Genomic DNA, 17307 nt, shown 5'->3' with positions numbered 1-17307 from the left:
GATTCTTTTTTATGCTTTATTATCATCAATTGACTTCATTGTAACCTTTTTCATATATATATATATATATATATATATATATATATACAGTGCTAATAGTAGTATAAGTATTATTAGCAGTACGTATAATACCATATGCAGTATTAGCAGTTCTAGGCAGTACTAAAAGCACAAATGCAGTACTAACAGTAGACTGTTTTCTTAGTAAAAACTCGTCATCTGTTGTCCAGTCGCCTCCTCTTTGAGCGCCGCTCTGCGCATGCTCCACTATGTGTTTAGGGTGGGAGAGTTAGCCGTTAGCACGGAGAGCTAACAGCCGGAGTGTGTAATGGCGGCCTCGGTGTTGTTGGGGTCTGCGGACAACACCGGACTCAGCTTCACAGTGGGAGGCGGTGGCACTGGGAATGTTTTAGTCGGGAATAATAATGGACTGGGACCGGCGGGGCCGGCGCCCTGGAACCGTTCTCTTGACCGGGCGCTGGACGAAGCCTCGGCCACCGGGTGTCTGAACCTCAGCGGCAGGAAGCTGAAAGAGTTCCCCCGGAGCGCCGCCAACCACGACCTGACGGACACCACAAGGGCCGGTGAGTGAGCTGCGGTGCCCGGGGACCACACTATGTTAGCCGGGCGGGACTCTGTCGGGGCGGTTAAAGTAACTTACAGACAGTTTTTATGTATTCAACAGCGGAGGAAGTGAAAATCCAACCTGGAGGCTCCAGAGAAGACGGGACGGGGAAACCGTCAGGGCCGGTGTTATGACAAAATACTGTACCCCCTGAAAAAAGTTCCCCTGTCGTGATTCCACTGTGAGGAAACGCTGCTCAGAAATATTAGAACCTTAATATCGGCACACTAACTTATATCCTGGAGTGTCTTTTAGACTTTTTAACATTTGTGAAAGCAAAAATAATTTCTATAACCTGATCCATTCATTAGCAGGAATCCAAAATAACGTTAGCTAACTTCAGCTAGTTAGCGCGGTTAAATGAAACCTGTCTCTTTTTAAAGCATCAGACTTGTATAACACTATGTTGTATCTGTGATTCATGTCGGTTCTTTGTGTTAAATAGAGGTGAAGATGCCTTAGTTGGGGCTGCCCCATGGCTTGTATTATTACACCTGTAAGGTTTGTTAATGGGAGGTGGTTGGTGTTCGCAGCTAGCACGCTAACACTGCTCCAGGTGTGTTTGTAGTCTGTAAAGACGTAGAGGACCTGCTTCTGCTACTGTTACCTGTGTCGGGGTCACTGAGCCATTAGAACCTCACCCCGAGTTTCTGACGTCAGCTGGAGTTTGGTTTTATTTAGCGTATTGATTCTGATTAGATAATGAGACAGGAGTGAATGAATGCCTGCTCCGCCCACCCGAGACTGACGGCCGCCGTTGACAGACAAAACAAACGGAGCTGAGGAGGTTACCCGTCATCTGTCTGTCTGTTTGTCTGTCTGTAGGACAGGATGGAATTGACACAATCATCATGTCAATTCAGTCTCTGGACCTGTTCAGACCTGGTATTAACATCGGTCTCGGGTGATCCGATCACATGGCCAGTTCTAAATACAGGTTTTAAGGCACCCAAGACGCATTGAGGACGCATTTGAGATCCGATCACTTTGGTCCTGTTTAGACCTGGTATTAATATGCGTCTTCAGTGATACATCATTCAGATGTGGTCTGGGACACGTGTCCACATTCCTTTTAGCAGTGTGAACGCAAATGCGAAAGGACCAGCTACTCCACTGGCATCCTCTACCACAGTCTGATCAGTCCCAACTAAGTGAGATCCAATCACAAGTGGTCAATCAAGATGCTTGTGAGACGCATTTTAAAGCCAGGTGTGAACTGGCATAATTATATCTATAATGTTTTTATTTATACTTGTGATTGGATCACTAATACCAGGTCCGAACAGGGCCTCTGGTTCTCAGTCAGTGTTCAGTGCCCATGACAGACAGAGGAGATGTTATGTGAGTGGAATGCAGCTTATTTCAAGCCCAACACTGCTGAACAGACTAAATATTTGGATACATTTAATAATGCAGTGTTTTTCAGTATTTTATCATCATCAGCAGGATCTCTGTGCTTGCATTAGGTTTGTGATGGTTGAATTTGGTATGAGTGAAATTACCAAAATGCTCTATTTTGAAAAATGTCATTTTACATCACAGTAATAATATATGTGATGATACACTGATTGCTCTGTAAATTCAGAAATGGTTTAACATAACCACAGAGTACTGTCCACACCTCAGCAGGCTCACCATCTTAGTATCAAGCTCTTCTCCTTCATCCTGTTGGTTGGGATGCTCCTGCTCTGTGTTTACAATTTCACTCTCCTCCATTTTTCTTGGCACCATTGCTTGGTGTTTACCATCATACTGGCCTACCTTGGTTTGGATGGATGTTTGAAAAGAGATGTACAGTATATGATCTGAAACAGGTTGTGAATGAAGGTGGATCCTGTCTCTCTCTGTCGCAGCATCGTCCTCTGTTTAGATCCATTTGGGGAGAGTTATTGCTCAGACAAGTGGGTGATTTTAAAATTACATGGTCTAATCAGGGATTTTAATAAAAGATGTGCTGCAGAGTTTAAAGTTTAGTAGATCAATCAATAGAGAATTGATTGGTAAATAGTTTATCTATTTATTTATTCTGATCCCCATTAGTTATCACTTATCACTACTTGTTCTTAGAAAAAACTTCCGACAATAATTTCATGTGGTGATGTAAGTAAAAGTAAGTCAGAGTCCACAGTCAGTCAAAGTGAAGCTGGAGATGTGGATGAGACCAGCTCAAACACTGAGCCTCAGACTGAGCAGCTGACCTAAAACAATGAGAGTTTCATTTGTCAAACATTGAAGAACTATTTCAGAGACCAAAGGTAACGCCACCAATTATTTTAATCACAGTGCCATATATGAAGGGAGCATGTGGCCACATTCTTTTAGCAATGTGAATTTGCCCAGGGCCACACTGAAGCACCGCCCACTCTACTGATGTCATCTGCCACAGTCTAAATAGTCCTGACACAGTTTCTAATGAACCCAAAATAATTTACACTAGAGAGAAACAAGCTGCAGTTTACTTTAACAACTATAACTGACAACTCCACAGACATTTTCCAATTCAATCATATGTTCATAAGAAAACATTGACTATTAACATAACTTTTAAATAACCAGGTGAAGGTCTCTCTCCATCTCTCTCTCTCAATTCATTTCAAATAGATTTATTGGCATGAGCAAAAACGAAAAAAAAAAGTTTACAAATTATTAAAATATACATTAAATACAATAAATGTCTATTGATACAGATTTGAAAAAATACAATATTTTAATTCAACATATTATAACTAGGGATGGGCACTTGAAGAATTTTTTTTGATCGATCATCGGGATATTAACGATTTATTATCGATTAATTATTCATTTTTTATATAAAAAAATGCCTATGGCAGAAAATACTAAAGAAAGCGTCTTTTTCCTCAATGAAATCTTTATTTCAAGAAGAAATTATGGTCCAACAACAATCCTCTTAAACACGGCAGTTAAAGTTTAATTGTTTAACTATTAAACAGAACAAAAAGATATGCGGCACTCCTAATGGCAGCGGAGCCCAAGGCTCTGAGCCAAACCTCTTCACAAATAACAAGCCAAAGCTACGTCGCTCATACACAGCATTGCAATGTTTACAATGAGCTTCATTATTTTTTAGCTCGAAATGCTCCGACACCAACCTCGCCTTGCCTTCATGTTTACCTGTGATGCCGACGGCAGCCCCCGCGCACTGGCAGCTGAGTTTTCATTTTTCTCTGTTGAAAAATTTAAATTGCACGCGACTGCTTGCTGCAGTGTAGTGAAATTAATTGCTTCAAGACGCACTACACAGCACAACCACGTTAGATCGATCAGGTTCCATGTGATCGACAAAATTCTTAACGATCAATTATCGATCATCGATTAATCTCTTCCCAGCCCTAATTATAACACAGTTTTATACATTTATTTGTATACAATCATTTAATATCATACAGATGTGTCTTTATGGGGATGTTATTGTGAGTCCCTCATGCTGTGGCAGGCAGAGACATATTAAGCTGCTGGTCGCTTCACCCAGGAGAACTGACAGTTTCTCCTCACTTCCTTATAGAGGTGTTGGTAAAATTACATAATCAAGTGTTTTTGTCTAGGTTCTAGGATGGTCAGGTTATGTTGAAGACCATCACTGGTTGGGGATAATAGAATTAGGTCGTCTGCATAAAGCAGGTATCTAATCTCTGTGTCCAAGAGTGTGAGGCCTGAAGCTGCTGATCGGTCCAACTGCTCTGCAAGTTCATTAATATACAGGATGAATAATGTAGGACTTAAACAGCATCCCTGTTTCACACCATGTCCCTGAGTAAAATATTCTGTTCTTTGATTATTGATTTCAACAGCACACTGGTTGTGCTTGTACAGACATTTTGTAAGATCATATGCCTTACCATCTAGTAGAAAAGTCCTTCATGCCAAATGGAATCAAAGGCTTTTTTAAAATTGATGAAAAAAGCAAATATTTTCCCTCCCTTTTTTGGTGGACATGTTTATTGATTGAAGTGTGTAAGGTGTATATATGATCGGAGGTTCTGCAATTTTAGAAGAAAGCCAATTTGACATTTACTAAGTATGATTTTGTCCTCTTGTCTTCTGTCAGTTCAGTATCCTGGAGTTCAGGATACTACAGATTAGTTTCCCATAGTTTCTCTCTCTCTCTGACTCTCTGTCTGTCTCTCTCTCTCTGTGTCTCTCTCTTTGTCTCTTTCTCTCTGTGCATCTCTCTCTTCTGACTCCCTGTCTCTCTGTCTCTCTCTCTCTCTTCTGTCCCTCTCTCTTTCTCTCTCTCTGTTTGAAAACAACACACCTCATAGCACTGCAGCTGTATTCAGTACACAGGGAAACAAGCTTTGTAACAGCGCATGAAGCACTTCCTGGTCTGTAGAACATCATCAAACATGTGTCCAGTCAGAGGAACAAAGACCTCCAGCTGTGTGTGGATGTGTGAACACAGCTCTAGATCCTGCGACCTCTCATAGGTTTCTAGACATGTTAGATGAGGTTAGGTTGGGGGGGGGGGTCAGGGAGGCGTCTCACTGTTTAACTGTAGTTTCTGTCTTGATGTTGGTCAGAGTCACACTCAGACTGAAACTGAAGTGTGTTCAATGTGCTGAGTGGCTCTGTAAAGACCTGCAGACATGAGCCTCCTCCAGGCGACACACAACTGAGCTGGTGTCGCCAGCATAAAACTACATTAACATGGCAGCTGCTGAAGGACCTTCACAACCTGTTTTAGTTGAAAATGAAAAAAGTGCCACTTGGAATTATTTTGCATTATTATTTTACCTGGCTGGCGGCACACAGTAACATTAGCTTATAGCCCCATTAGCCGTCTGTTAAGTTATCATTAAGCTAGTGGCTATGGCTAATAATAATGTTGGAGCTAGGCAGCAAACGTTATCAGTCCTGCCCGTCTGTAACGTAAATAGACAGTGTTAATTTAACAGGATAACACAATAATTTGTGTCTGAAAAGTGTATTTATTTTATATATATATATACCAGATTGAAGCTGAGAAAAGTTGACCAGCAACTAGACAGACACAGCAGCAGCCTACCCTACCAACTCTATTTGATCCGCAATGAAAATGTGGTGCCAAGTCACCAGAAGCACAGAAAATAAACAGGGCTGTAGTTGAATATATTTGCGTTTCATATATACATATTTTTTAACTACCTCACAACCAAAAAATAATGTTGTCATTGATGTTATTGACCCGGCAGAGTGGCAGAGCTATGTGTTGCTGTGCACAGGGCCTCCACAAAAAACGTGTTTTAGACACTATTAAAAATGCCAACAGAAGCAGTCCAGTATCCGTTTAAATGTACTCTTCATGTAGAATATTTTCAGTGGTTTATCTTCCCGTGAAAACAGCAATTTCCTTTGGCACTACTTTTTTCAACCGCTGAACTAACGTATTCCTACACACATGCCATCCTACGGAGTGCACACAACACCACGTCAAATAACCCCTATCCATTTAATAGTTTGACATCCGGAGAAAACAACAGTTTTCACAGAAATCAATTCTTCTTTGCTGCTTAAAATCAGTAGTCTACACAGGAAGTTGTAACCACTGGCAACAAGGGTTTTAGAGCAGTGAAGAAGAACTGATTTCTGGTAAATTAGCCATTAGCACAACGTCAGTAATTTGTCAACATGTAACATGAAAACGTGTCCAGTATGTATGGCTTTAATTTGGAGTGGCTCTAATGTCAGAGTGTAGGAAGAGATATTTTAATGACTGACAGTCAGAGTAGATCATACATTCATCATTCATGGTTGTGTTTGTGTTGTACTTTTTCTATCCTGTGTCATACAATACTCTCAGCAATTACATCACACACAGGGTCAATAGTTTACTGCTGTTAGATATTTTATTCAGTATCAGCTGTTACACAAGTTCAGGAATCACAACATCTCTACAGTGTGAACATGGAGAAAACATGAACATCCCACAGAACCCTGTGTGTGTGTGTGTGTGTGTGTGTGTGTGCGCGCGCGCGCGCGTGTGTGTGTGTGTGTGTGTGTGGGTGAAGCTTATGTGTTTGAGGCTGTCAGGGTGTAACAGCAGCTCCTGTGTTCAGTCAGTGTTGCAGTCTGTCTGTGATCCAGCCTGTGATCCAGTCTGATCCATTCTGTGATCCAATCTGTTACCAAGTCTGTCTGTGATCCAGTCTATGATGATCTTGAGGATCCTGTGTAGAGCTGTGGTGGAGTCAGTTGTGAGCAGCCATATTTATATTATATATATATTCAGTAATACATATATACATATACATTTTGATGTATTGCATTTTATGTATTATAAGTGTATTTCACTGCAGTATATTATTATATATTGTGTTATATACTGGTATATCTCCACAAGAATATGACCAACTGTTACACATAAAACACAATGATATAAACTGGTCTCTCTCTCTCTCTCTCTATTCTGTCTCTTCTAACTCTCTGATCGTGTTACAGTAAGTACAGCTGAAATCACAGCTCAGTCTTTGTCTTTAACTGACGTGTCTCGTAATGTGGTTAATAAATCAGGATTTCAGCAGCAGCTTGGAAGTGACTGCTGGTTAACATGTAGTCTTAATGGACCAAATTTCAGTCACTGTTTCAAACTTGTTCTGTTGTCGTGACAACAGAAACAGAAAAACATGAGAAGAGCTTTATTTTGAATTCACCTGTATTAAAATACTGTATATATGAGCACAGAGAGGAGGAGAGAAGAGAACAGATAATATCAATCAAAGTGAGAGCTGGGAGTACGACACCTGTGTAACACTGATGATCTATTAGAGGGCAGGATGTGACCTGTGTCATGCTGTAGACAAGAAGGGCTGATGTCAGGGTCCCAGAAACTTTATAGGGTTAAAGTGAGGTGCTCAGCTGATCAGTGTGAGTAATGGCATCCTCTGTGACCATGACAATTACAGAGAGTGATCTGATTGGGTAATGACTCTGAAGACAGAGGAAGACAGAGGACAGAGTGTTGTTAGAGGTTTGGTTTCTATTTTCAGACTCAGTCACAAGTTTGTCACAGTCTCTCTCTCTCTCTCTCTCTCTCTCTCTCTCTCTCTCTCTCTCTCTCTCTCTCTCTCTCTCTCTCTCTCTCTTCTCTCTCTCTCTCTCTCTCTCTCTCTCTCTCTCTCAAGTTTGTCACAGTCTCTCTCTCTCTCTCTCTCACACACACACACAGTATTCTTTAATACCACATTTCTGTAGAGGCATGAAGGAGTTCTCAGATTAAATGAAAAAGATAAAAGACTCAGAGCTTCACATTGACTCTCAGCTCAGTGTTTATCTGTTCTGCTTCAATCTCTCTGCTCTCATCCAGCTGTTCTCAGAGAAACATCTGTTTCAGCCTCTGTCCTCTACCTGTTGAGCAGCAAACAGCAGACAGACTCAGTCAGAGAGCAGCTGGTGAACATAGTGGAACATTTAGCAGCTAAAGAGGAACTGGTGGAGACCAAACAGCTAAAAGAAAGAGAGGGAACACTGGACTGAGATTAATCAGGTCACACAGACACCACCACAGATGGATCGCCATGTTGATGTGTAACAGTTAGATGTGGAGATAAGCAGCTGTGGGTTTAAATTCAAATGTTTTTCTCCATAAAAGCAGACTGTCTTGACAGGTCTTGACCTCTCAGAAAACATGGGTCAGACTCTCGTAAATCACCTGTTTGTGTCATAGTGAATGTGTTGACTGGTTCTAACAGGAAGTCTGAGGTTCTCTCAGCAGCAGTGTCTGTTGACCAGCAGGAATGATCTCAGGATGTCTGAGGTCCCTGTGTGGGTTTTGTGCAGATGAGACAGATTTCACTTACCCATATGTAAGCTGTACCAGAGCTGCACCCCTACATGAATCACATGATGTCCCCCGAGTCAACTGGAGTGTTTCTTTAACCTGCATCACTGTAAACAGAATAATTCCAGAAACTTCAGACAGTCTGAGTCAGGACTGTGTTGGAACAGCAGCTGAAATATTGATCGCATGATCAATACATTTTTCTGCTGTTAAAAGATCAGCTGCACTGTAGAGATAACATCATTATTGAAAAGGCATTAGCTATAGATTATCAAATAGTTCTTCTTCTTTTGTTTTTGTCAGTTACCAAACCGCTTCAGGTACATTACTGCCTCCTTCTGGACTGGAGGAGGATCACCCTGATTCACATGTAGACCGGCAAACATAGAAGGATCTGACTCAGAAATGCAGCTTTTGACAGGCTGATATGACTGTAACCTGATCTCTGTCTCTGTGTCCAGATCTGTCTCGTAACCGTCTGTCCGAGCTTCCTCTGGAGGTCTGTCTGTTCGTGTCTCTGGAGAGCCTGAACCTCTACCAGAACTGTCTGAGGTCTCTGCCAGATAGTCTGCTCAACCTGCAGGCCCTCACCTACCTGAACCTCAGGTAACACACACACACACACACACACACACACACACACACACACACACACACAGACATACATTTCTTACCATCATCAGATCCCATGCACAGACTCAAGCTTACACTGACTCCTGTGATAGAGCTGATTCCTAACACTGCCCTGCTGCTGTAAATGCTCACCACAGCACCAAGGTTGGATTCATCCACAGCTGAAAATAGTCCCCCAAGAAAGTCACAGTTTCCTCCTGTTTGATAGAAATCACTGTGACGACTGTTGGAGGATCAGCTGCTTGACTGAGCCTGGCATAAATAAAACAGTATATCTGTGTCAGTAGAACCAATGAGCCACAGACAGGAAGTGATGAGAGATGACCCTTTGTTGGTTTGAGTCTGATCATAAGGTTTGTTGACATGTAGAATAACACCAGACAGATCCTTTAAACTAAAGGTTTAATGGTTTATTTCAATAGTTTGGTATATTTGAAGAAGAAACTCTCTCTCTGCCTGTCTCTCTCTGTCTCTGTCTCTCTCTGTCTGCCTGTCTGTCTCTCTCAGTCGGAACCAGCTGTCTGTCCTCCCTGTGGTGGTCTGCAGTCTTCCTCTGAAGGTTTTGATCGCCTGCAACAACAAACTGGTTTCTCTTCCAGAAGAACTGGGTCAGCTGAGACACCTGACTGAACTGGTCTGTGGACAGGAATACTGAGTCTGGGTTGGGGATGAGATGATGTCATGTCTGTACTGTCACAGGTTCTTCTTCCTACTGTTCATACCACTGTTTCTAGCATCAGTGAGGACATGAGAGTCCACACTGAGACTCTTCTCTTATCTCATTTACAGACCTGAAGAAGAAAGTAACATTTCCATTAAGATGAATATGTCACAGATGAATATGTCACAGAAATATATATATATATATATATATATATATATATATATATACTGTATATATTTATACGTTGTCCTTTGGTCTCTAATAATGATGAGACACCTCACCCCTTAAGGAGGTCCTGACCCTCAGGTTGGGACCCAGTGGGAGACACACACAGGGTTTTATCTCCTGTGAGAGACGCATAGTATCAGCTCATCAGCCTCTACACAGATACATACACCATGATAGAGGATCAGCCACTCTGTCAGGACCACAGCTGTGATCATCAGATATTGATTGGTGATCAGGATTATCATACAGCAGACAGCTGTTTCTGTTGTTTACTTTGTCCTCACTGATGTAAATGGATGTGAATGGATTTATAAAACATCAGAGCTTTACATCTCAGTATCAACACGAACATCTCTTAATAGATCAATGACCTAACAGATGTTGATAAGTCAGAGATCACAGTGATGATAAATCATATAAAGATCAAAGATCACCATAAATTAGCTCTATAATAATTCATTTACAACACAGTGACTTTAACTGTAACAGTCACATCTGTCGGGTTACAAATGTCTGTCATCTCACTGAATCATCATGTTTGTTAATCCTTACGATCAGTTGTTTGTTATCAGTGTTTGAAGGCTGTGTGGATCCCCTCTGCAGGATGTCAGCTGTAATGAGATCCAGACTTTACCGTCTCAGGTGGGTCAGCTGGAGGCTCTACGAGACCTGAATATCAGGAGGAACCACCTGGTCAGACTGCCCCAAGGTAAACACACAGTACCATGCACACAAAGGAAACCACCTTAAACTTGTTGAGGTGGACTGTCAGTGGACTCAGAGTGAAGTTAATGCGTTTGTGTTGGTGTTCAGAGCTGGCAGACCTCCCTCTGGTGCGTCTGGATTTCTCCTGTAACAAGGTGACCTCCATCCCCGTCTGTTATCGACGACTCGCACAGCTACAGACCATCGTCCTCGACAACAATCCTCTGCAGACCCCACCTGCCCAGGTACACCAGCAGTGATGTCATTGCCCTACTGTCTGTTTGGATTCATCTGAAGACTCTGTCACTCAGTGTTCTCTCTCTGTGTCGCTGAATAGATCTGTATTAAAGGGAAGGTCCACATATTTAAATACCTGAACCTGGAGGCCAGTAAGACGACCCCTGACCTCCCAGACTATGACAGACGACCTCTGACCTTCAGCTCCTGGTCTGAACTCATTACACACACTCACTCACTTACTCACTCATTCACTCACACACACGTCACATTAGTATTCATCATCTGTCGTCATCAGTAACTGGTGAAGTCAGAAGTTGATTCATTGATCAGTCACATGACAGAAAATCAACAACAGTTTCGATTATAAGTTAATTACTGGACAATAATTATTTTTTATTTTTTATTGTGAATGCCTGACAGGAAGTGATGATGGTGTCTTAGCTTAATGTAAATAACTCACTCTGTGTGTGTCAGTGTTGATGAGCTGTACCCTGGTCGTCCATATGGAGCACTGGATTCAGGCTTCAACAGCGTTGACAGCGGAGACAAGAGGTGGTCAGGGAACGAGGTCAGACACTCACACACACACACACACACACATCCTGATCAAAGTCATGAAGGACACCAGTCCTTTCTCTTCTTCCTGTGTGTACTAACCCTCACTTCCTGTCTGTATGCTCAGCCCACCGAGGAGCTGTCGGAGCTGCCACAGAGAGTGGCTGAGATCAGCAGAGACCAGAGACTGAGACCAGCAGGGGGAGGAGGACCACTACTGGCTAATGGAACACGTGAGTCAGGGGTTTCTGTTCTCAGATCAGTTTGAACTGGGGATGGCTACCGAAACCCGGTATTGAATGGGCCCCGGGGCTAAATTTTTAAAGACAGATAAGTTCCGATGTTATTCGGTGCTGCTCTCAGGACTGGAGAAATTAAGAAAATAGATTTCCTGTTAATTAGTGCGACATAAAAGTTCTCCCGCACATTTTATCTCACCAACTCCGTTTCTCATTAAGACATTCGTATATGAATGATGCATTTTCACTGTTCCCAATCCAGAAAAAGATCTCTCTCTCTCTCTCTCCCCCTCTCTCTCAATTAAAATTCAATTTCAAAATAGCTTTATTAGCATGAACAAAAACATGTTTATGTAGTCAAGTCGATTTTTATTTGTATAGCACCAGTTCACAACATAAGTTATCTCAAGGCACTTTCCAAATTGAGCAGGTCTAGACGTTCTCTTTATAATATTATTTACAGAGACCCAACAATTCCCACCAAGAGCAGCACTAGGCGACAGTGGCAAGGAAAGACTTCCTTTTAAGAGGCAGAATCTGACTCAGGGTGGGCGGGGCCATCTGCCTCGACCGGTTGGGTTGGAGAGATGGAGAGAGCGAGAGAGAGCACAGAAGAAAAGAACATAAACGTACAGTGATAGCAATATTAATAATAGTGATAGTAGCAGCAGTAACAGCAATAGTAATGTAATGGCAACTGTGTTGCTCCTACTGATCAAAATAGTAATGACAGCTAATAACATTAATAATTATCATTATACTTATAGTACATTTTAGCAGGTTTAGCAGCAGTTGTTGAACAGGATCATGGGGCAGTAGGTGGTTTGCAGTTGCAGATCCAAACTCTACAGCTGCAACTGTGGAGGCGGGAGGAAATGCGGAGAGTAACAGGAAGGAGATGGAGAAGGGAGAGAGAGCGCTCATGTGCTTGAGGGAAAATGATGCAGTGATTTTCAGAAAGTTTACAGTGATCCCGTCAGCAGGACAACCTTGACTGTACTGTAATGAGTTTACACGTACAAAGCCTGAGTTTGTAAAAGAATAAGGTACATGCAAGCCATGTCTGTTTGTATCGTCCTGTTTCTATTGCTAGTTGGTGGTCACTGAGCCTGTATTTGGTCAGGATCCATCTCTGCTTTGTATCTCTGACAGAGTGGAGAGACTCTGCCAATTTAGATAGATAGATAGATAGATAGATAGATAGATAGATAGATAGATACTTTATTTATCCCCTATGGGAAATTCATGTGTCCATTAGCTCATTGTTGATAATGATAATAATAAAAACAGTTAATAATAAATAAACAATAATAATTTGATTAGTTCACTTCCTTTGGCTGAGGTGTTCTACAGCCTGATGGCAGTTGGAACAAAGGATCTCCTGAACCTCTCTGTTCTGCAGCGCAGTGAGATGAGATGTTTGCTTCTGTAGCTGCTTCTCTGTCCTGCCAGAATGTTGTGGAGAGGATGGTTGGTATTGTCCAAGATGGCCTCCATCTTACATTGCTCTCCACAACAGTCCTGAGTGAGTCCATCTCTTCAGCCACTGCGGGTCAAAGCCACTCACTCTATACTTTTGAGAACATCTGGGAAGAGGAATAAAAATTGATGTTAAAAGTCATGTAAACGTCGGCTTAAATACACTCATTAATACACTCCTCCACCGGCACCTTCCACTTGTGGCTGAGGACTAGGCCTACTTTCAGTCCTGACAAATTAACCGGAACTCGTCAGTAACATGAATTAACTTTTTTTCCCATATTAGAAGAACTAATGATGTCTGTACTCTGCACTGTTTCACCTGTCTCCTCCTCACAAACTCTTTTTAAAATAATCTGTGATTTGAGACATTTCTGCAAAAAAAACATACACAATGGGATGTAACGTTAGGGAAACTTTTCAAGAAGCTGGGTGTGGTGCTTGGGTGTAAAAGAGATAATATTCACTTGTTTGAATAGCAGCAAAATCAGGTCGCCGCCTCCTTCCGCAGGCAGAAAATCCAGCACGTTCATATTCTTCTTCTTTGGCAATTTCGGATGTTCTACCTGATGCACAGATTATGATACAGCGCCACTACATTGCTGTGGTGGCGTATAGCAGCAATTGCAGCAATTTGACAGAGGCGGCCGCCTCAAATTCTCTACGCAGGAAAAACCCTGCCATCAGCTGACTGAGGGGACTGTTTTCAGGGTTCAGCTCCTGGGTCTTCAGTGCTTTGAATGCCAGTTTGTCTTTTTTCCGACTTAAATTAAGATGTGTCCAAAATGTTGTTGCCGGTTACTGTTTAGCAGTAAAGGGAAACGTCCCAGTTCTGCTTGGCAGCCACTGTTTGGCATTTTCCTTTGAACACCTAGAGTTCTTCTGCAGAATTCAGTGTGGAGGGCTTCTATAAGGGGGTAAAATTACATAATCAAATATTTTTGTCCAGATTCTAATTTACGCCATTGCGTCAGGTGTGGTTTGTATGCTGCAGCCTGGAGCTCACACACAAAGTTAACTAAATTATACAAACATGGGTCAATGATGAAAAGTAACCATTGGCTGATCGTTCTGGGTGTGTTCTTAATTTCATATATATTATATTCATATGCATAATAACTGTTGTTCAGAAATTCAGTTTCAGGTCACTGAAGAAGGGGGGGTTTGTTTCTGTTAATCAATTACATATGAGAAAATAAGCAATGTTAATTCTGTTCTTAATTTTTTTTTTTTTTTTTTTTTTACAAAATAACAAAGTCTCGATAAGAGTGTTGTTAAAATACCAGATCGATAAGTGGTATCGATAAAAGTAGTAGTGCCGTTAAAATCTTAACGATACCTCTCTGTGCAGTGGTAGTGTTATCATCCAGAATCATCCAGTTAGAGAAACAGGGTGCAAAACTTCATTCAGAATCCTCCTGTTTTTAAGTTCTCTTCAGTATCACAGTAATCCAGTGTCTGAACATCATGATCTACTGCAGACAGGAGCTGATCACAGCTGAGTCAGCTGCTGGTAATCAGAGTGTTTGACTACAGGGAAACAGATACAGGGTCAAGTTGTAGCTCATTGCAACACGTGGATTATACCCAAACAGAAGTAAAGAAAAGATCCATTAATATTAATGTCTTTCTTCTCAGTGACACTCTGTCATTCAGACTCTTGTAATAGTAGTAATAGTTACACTCTAATATTTACTGTGACGAAAACACGCCGACTTTCTGACTAAAGATCAAACAATTTCAAACATAAATATGATAAAAATAAAATAAAACCTCTCCAACATTTAAAATACTGACATAGAGCTGAGTTTCAGAACAGAGTCCTGGACTGAAGCAGGATATTAGGTCAATGAGGTAACTTCAGGTTTAACTCTGGTAAGGGTAAATCACCATGGTAACTGATGCTGAACTCCTAACCTGCTCTGGAGCAGGTTTCTCTCCTAATTTGTTCACATTTCACTTTCTGATGTCACTATAACTGAATTCACCTGCACAGATCTGTTCCTTCTCTTATCATATTAATACTTTATTCATGGTTCTAATCAACTCTTCCTCTGTCACATGAATGAGCTCATACCTGGACAGGTAAACCAGAGGTACCTGAACCAGGTGATAAGCAGCTTCACACTGCAGGTTATCAGGACAATGTCAGGTTCAGTTAAACCAGATAACAGGAAGTTATCCTGGGTATGTTAAACCTTCTCTGTGGTTCAGGACTCAGAGCTGCTCAGGAGTTGTATTTATACCCCCAAATGTCTGTTTGACTGAAACCTGATCAGTTCACTGATCGATTTGATTAATGATCTTCTCTGCTCTCTTTCTCTGTGTTCATCAGATGTAGAGCTGGAGCAGATAGACTTCATAGACAGCTGTGTGGGGGAGGAGGAGGAGGAGGGGGGAGGGAGTCGAGGAGGTGGAGGAGGAGGAGGGGACAGCGCTAGCCTGAGCTCTCAGTTCATGGCCTACATCGAGAGACGCATCACCAGAGAGGTAGGAGCTCCGCCCACCAGGAATCACACCTGCACCTGTCTGACCAAAGACATGAAGTATACACGTGTCACCTGACACACGAATGACGTGTCCTGATCTGAGGTCATCTCAGCTCCTGGACCTGACTATGAATCAAAAGAGCAGGTGGATCTTACACATGTTCAGAGCGATCACCTGGTTCTGGTACTGGTTCCAGTCCCACCTGTACTGACAAGAGCTAGAAACTGATCTCACTTTATTTTGTAAAACCCTGAGTGACTTCCTGTCTGTTTTCAGGGTTCTCCAGTCAAAACCAACTCGCCGAGGACAGAGGACACAAGGAGACACATCCGGTACACACGCGCACACACGCGCGCACAGACACACACACACACACACACACACACACACACACACACACACACACACACACATTAATATCAATTCAGTTTTATTCATATTTATCTGAATTCATTTCTGAGCTGTTCTCTAACATCCTGTCTGTCTACCTGTTTGTCTCTCAGGAGTGTGGTCGATGGTGTCACAGCACCCTCTACCTCCCAAAACCAGGTAACAACTCCTCTTCCTGATGGCTGACATAAAACCTCAGTCAAACAAACTAATTCTGCTGCTGATACTCCCCCTCTGTCTCCTCCTCTGCCATCCCCCCCTGTCTGTCTCCCTCTGTCCTCTCCCTCTGTCTCCCCCCTCAGAGAGGAGGTGTCGTTCCAGGAGGGGTGGAGAGGGTGAGGAGGGAAGCTCAGCTCGCTGCTCTGAGGTACGACGAGGAGAGACAGAAGACCCGTTCTCTGCAGAGAGACAACGTCACCAGTTACACCAAGGTACCACCGTTTTCACCCGTCGCACACCAGTACACTGTTGGCCGGGACTGTCAAAATAAAAGACAGTTCAGGTTTGGCTGCCTGTGTTTGGATTTAAATGTCCTTGGTCCCATGAAAATAAGATGTAGTAAAAGAGATTTGTGTTGTTCACAATGAGACTGACGTCTGATCAGAAAACTGTTGATCTTCGCTGAAACTGTCATATCCACACATCAAATGACACCCAGTTAAATGAAACTCCACACTTCCTGTTTTTCTGTTCACTTTTCTGTTTCACAATAAAAGTCCTCCATGGAAGGGATAATATAGGAGTGTTTGAGACAGAAGTTACTCATAATTATCATAGTGATTTTAATCAATAGAATCTATCTGTATAATCAGAGATGAGTGAGTCATTTCTCTTCACTCATCAGTTACTGTTTATTATTGATAATGAAAATAATAAAATGAATCTGACCTGTCATCACTCTCAAGAAAAGTCCCACATTAACAATCAGATGTGAACCTGGTTCAGTATTCATGTGACACTTCCTGTTGTCAGGAGTGAAGAGGAGAGTCATTCAAACATGACCTGACACTGACTCTGTTGCTTTTCAGCATAAAGCAGCTCAGAGTCCAACAAAGTCCAGTCCAGACAGTGAGGTGAGTCTGTCTTCCTGTGTGTGTGTGTGTGTGTGTGTGTGTGTGTGTGTGTGTGTGTGTGTGTGTGTGTGTGTGTGTGTGTGTGTGTGTGTGTGTGTGGCATTTTAAAAATGTTTTCTCTTCTACACATCTCACATACCCCCTCCTCCACTGTGCAACAAGAACATGATCAGATCTGCTCAAACCAGTTCAACCAGCGACTGTAGATAAAG

At 42.2% G+C, this 17307-nt stretch overlaps 1 protein-coding gene across 7 annotated transcripts in view; it reads left to right on the top strand.

The window, feature by feature from the left end:
* Positions 1-290: 290 nt before the first annotated feature.
* The window catches only part of lrch3 (leucine-rich repeats and calponin homology (CH) domain containing 3), a 34296-nt gene continuing 17279 nt past the window's right edge, over positions 291-17307 (top strand). For all 7 annotated transcript variants that reach the window (XM_056373624.1, XM_056373619.1, XM_056373623.1 and 4 more), the window contains exons 1-13: positions 291-584; positions 8861-9005; positions 9540-9666; positions 10528-10633; positions 10738-10874; positions 10967-11076; positions 11344-11437; positions 11552-11657; positions 15478-15632; positions 15909-15964; positions 16136-16181; positions 16325-16453; positions 17051-17095. In XM_056373624.1, the coding sequence (XP_056229599.1) occupies positions 329-584; positions 8861-9005; positions 9540-9666; positions 10528-10633; positions 10738-10874; positions 10967-11076; positions 11344-11437; positions 11552-11657; positions 15478-15632; positions 15909-15964; positions 16136-16181; positions 16325-16453; positions 17051-17095 (1512 nt within the window). In that variant the 5' untranslated portion in view covers positions 291-328. The remainder of the gene's footprint in view (positions 585-8860; positions 9006-9539; positions 9667-10527; positions 10634-10737; positions 10875-10966; positions 11077-11343; positions 11438-11551; positions 11658-15477; positions 15633-15908; positions 15965-16135; positions 16182-16324; positions 16454-17050; positions 17096-17307) is intronic.

Source organism: Seriola aureovittata, chromosome 4 (assembly GCF_021018895.1).
Source record: "Seriola aureovittata isolate HTS-2021-v1 ecotype China chromosome 4, ASM2101889v1, whole genome shotgun sequence".
NCBI lineage: Eukaryota > Metazoa > Chordata > Actinopteri > Carangiformes > Carangidae > Seriola > Seriola aureovittata.
This window is presented reverse-complemented; position numbering and strand designations above follow the sequence as displayed.